Raw genomic sequence first — 3,739 nt, 5'->3', positions numbered from 1 at the left:
GAATGGGCCCAGTAACGTCTCCATTGTGAGACTTGTTGTTACTGTGTTTGGCATATCAAATACATCACGGGGAGCTTGCCAGGCTTTGCCGTGTGAGCGAGATACTCTCAGTAGCTTGAAAGGTTCTCCAAGAGGGGTGGAGAAATCAAACCCAGGTCGGCCATGTTGACCACGTGCAAGGCAAACGCCTTACCAGCTGTGCTATCACTCCAGCCCTTGAAATATAAAAAGGAATAATAAAACTATCAAAACAGACTTTAAGTTTTACCACATTCTTGAGTTCTCAATATTGATAATAGTGATAAATATAAATATCTACATGACTTCTCTATATGAGAATTTATTATATAAGCAATTTTTAATTACATATTGACAAAAATGCATTTAACCATTATGATTTACTCATCTACAATGTACAGAGATTTATTGCTTCCAATATTACATACAAATATCACATTAACTTTGAACTGTGCCAAGCCAAAAAACACCAGTAAATAAATAAAAAAAATTTTTTCACAGTATGAAATCAATCATGTCTAATAAGTAGGTAGTGGTATATTTATGTATTATATCTTTAATTTTATGTTACTTTCCTTTGTGAACATTTAGTTTATTTTCTTAAAAATTATTTTTATATAACATTAGTTTCTTTACACAATGGAGAGTACTGCTACAATCATTAAAAATAAATCAATTTAAATATGTTTTTTAATATTTCACAAGTTATACACATTGTTCCTGAAATTTACTAGTAAGGTTATAGCAATCTGAGTTTACAAAATTTATTTCTAGAGGACAGAAGAAGTAGGATAACAGGTAGAATGGTTTTCTTGCATGGTTCTGACTTGAGTTTGACCCCCTTGTAACTGCATATGCCTCCAGAACCCTGTTTGAATAATTCCTCACTGAAGATCTAGGAGTGAAACATATCATTAAAGAGTCTGAAATAACATGGAAATAAATGGCAAACATGTTTAACATGAACATAAGTTTCAAACTCTGGACAGGAAAATTGAGGTGTTTTAAAGCTGTTGATATTCTATTGCAAATTATTCAAGATAAATTTCTGTTAATATAACTTTTGTCTCATGTACTGAATTGTTTACAGAATAACTTCCTCAAAGCCATTATGACTTCTTTATTCCTCAGACTGTATATCAGGGGATTAAATAAAGGAGTGACAATAGTATAAAAAAGAGAAAACACTCTGTCAGATTCTACAGAATCTTGGGTCTTGGGTCTTAAGTAAGTAATAATGGCTGAACCATAGAACAGCACAACAACAATCAGATGAGATGAGCAGGTGGAGAAGGCTTTGGCCCTACCTGAGGATGATGGCAGCTTCATTACCGTGGAGATGATTTTTCCATAGGAGACAAGTATCAACAGAAATGGAACTGCGACAAACAATGCAGCAACTATGAAGACCAGCATCTCATTTATAAATGTGTCCCCACAAGCTAGCTTAATGACTGGGGGTACATCACAGAAGAAGCTATTGATGATGTTAGAAGCACAAAAGGACAGAGAGAAAATCTGGAATGTCTGTCCTATCATGACTGGAATTCCACTAACCCAGGAGCCAGCCACCAGCTGCACACAGAACTTGTGGTTCATGACGAGAGGGTAGTGCAGAGGGTTGCAAATGGCCACGTAGCGGTCATAGGACATCACAGCCAGGAGGACACATTCAGTGCCTCCCAATATTAGGGCAAAGCACATTTGTGTAGCACAGGCAACTAAGGAAATGGTTCTCCTCTGGGTCCAAAGGTTGGTGAGCATTCTGGGGAGAGTAATAGACACATAGCAGATTTCTAAGAATGAAAAGTTACCAAGGAAAAAATACATGGGAGTCTGGAGAGCAGGACTCACTTTTGTTATGAGAATTATAGTGCCATTACCCACCAGGATGCAGAGATAAATTACCAAGAACAATCCAAACAAGAACCACTGTAGCTGGGGAACATCAGCAAAATCCAAGAGAACAAACTCCATCCATTTTGTGAGATTTTCTTGGGGTGGCATTTCCTTGGGCTTCATCTGTAGAAGGAAAAGAAAGTATGGGTGATTTTCCATGGTCTTTCTAAGCACTGTCTCTTTTGAAGTTTATTTTAACATTTTTGTTCTGGGGGCCACATCCTGCAATGCTCAGGCATTACTTTGGGCACTAAACTAAGGAATTATTCTAGTATTTCTTCAGGGAACTGTATGGAAGGCAGAGGATCAATCCCAGATATATTACTTTCAAGGCAAGTGGATTACCTGCTGAACTTTTTCTCCAGCCCCATTTTTAAAATCTGAAGTAGAACATCTCACATGGATTTTAGGATAGATCTACTATTTTTTTTCTATTTTAAAAGATGCTACTGTATTTGTATGTTCATATTCTCACTTTAGATCCCCTGGATAATGACTTTCCTCCTTCCCTTGAATCGCCTTTATGGTCGTTCATTTACACTGGATGAATGTAGTTAAAAAGAAAATAAATCCTACCATTCTCAGTGCAGACATTGCAATAACAGAAGTCATTAATAGAACACATTTCTTAAATCGAAGAACTTAATCTCCCGGATGATGACCATTATTAATGAAATTCCATATCCCATTGCTATTTTGTATGTCATATTTGAATACAACTAAATTATCCTCATCTGAAAGTCATGTTTTTATCAAACACTGTGCCACCCTACCCGACCAAAAGAAGAAGTTCACAAATCTTGCAGCAAAATTGCAGGTTTTTCTGCTTATAAAAGTCTAGATGCCTCTATTTTTACAAAATATGAGCCACTATTACATTTAGCTAAATGTAATAATTTTTTTCATAACATTGATTATACCAACTCATTAAGATGTATTAGTAGTTTGTATTTAAAATATGAACTCTAAATTGAATTGATGGCTATCTTAATAATTGAATATATGTTTAAAATTGGTTAATTCAATGCTTTATATTTTAATATTATAAAGGTATAAATAAATTATGTAACGAAAACTTTAGTATGTTTAGATTAATGCAACTTAACCCTTAACAAGTAATTCTACAATCCTTGTAGGATGCAAAGACCTAATATTCTTGACCTTTTGTTATATATAATTAGATTTTTATAAGTACAATATAGATTTATCAGTTGCAAAGCATTAAATGCAAGCTTACTAACAGTCTTTAATAATTGGTATCAGTTACAATGGACATTAGTCTGAGAACAATGAAACATTTATAATTTGTCAGCTCATTATGTAATGAAATATATTTTATTTTCTATTTCGATAAGGAAAAGATTTTTAAAAGAACAAAAGTTATGTGTACTGTGTTTTTGAAGGTAAACGACAAAAGAAATAAAGGTCCTCTTTAATTTTTGTACATGAGAAAATTTAATATTAACAATAACTTTGCTTATGTTAAAATCACAGATTTATGTTGATTGAAACTTGATATGAAAAAACATGAATACTTAACCATTAGATGCTATTAAGTATTAAGCTTACCTTTGTTTATTGGTTTTAAAGTACTATTATTTAAATAATAATAAATGAGGTTTTGAAGGATAATAATGTTCTCTTGTTTAAAACTGAGGCTAAACACCAGAAACTCTATATTCTATTATCATAACCAACCCAGCACTTTAAATAAGAAATGATTTTACCTCTGGGGATTAAAAGTCACCCCTCCTTTCCCAAGTAATCTCTTATTCAGTTAATGATCCATTCTGCCACTAAAGCAGTTTAATACAGTGAGTCA

At 33.5% G+C, this 3,739-nt stretch overlaps 1 protein-coding gene across 1 annotated transcript; it reads right to left on the bottom strand.

The window, feature by feature from the left end:
• Positions 1–1,086: 1,086 nt before the first annotated feature.
• Positions 1,087–2,049, bottom strand: LOC130042347 (olfactory receptor 10AG1-like). The gene has a single exon (XM_056134511.1). It carries the CDS (start codon positions 2,038–2,040, stop codon positions 1,087–1,089), a length of 954 nt encoding a protein of 317 aa, XP_055990486.1. The 5' UTR covers positions 2,041–2,049.
• Between the last annotated feature and the right edge of the window lie 1,690 nt (positions 2,050–3,739).

This window comes from Sorex fumeus, unplaced genomic scaffold (assembly GCF_029834395.1).
Source record: "Sorex fumeus unplaced genomic scaffold, SorFum_2.1 ptg000007l, whole genome shotgun sequence".
NCBI classification, from domain to species: domain Eukaryota; kingdom Metazoa; phylum Chordata; class Mammalia; order Eulipotyphla; family Soricidae; genus Sorex; species Sorex fumeus.
Note: the sequence above shows the minus strand (reverse complement) of the source record. Positions and strands in the feature narration are given on the sequence as shown.

Bases quoted from the DNA above. Each gene is read 5' to 3' on its own strand.
- LOC130042347 (XM_056134511.1), bottom strand. From the start codon at position 2,040: ATGAAGCCCAAGGAAATGCCACCCCAAGAAAATCTCACAAAATGGATG.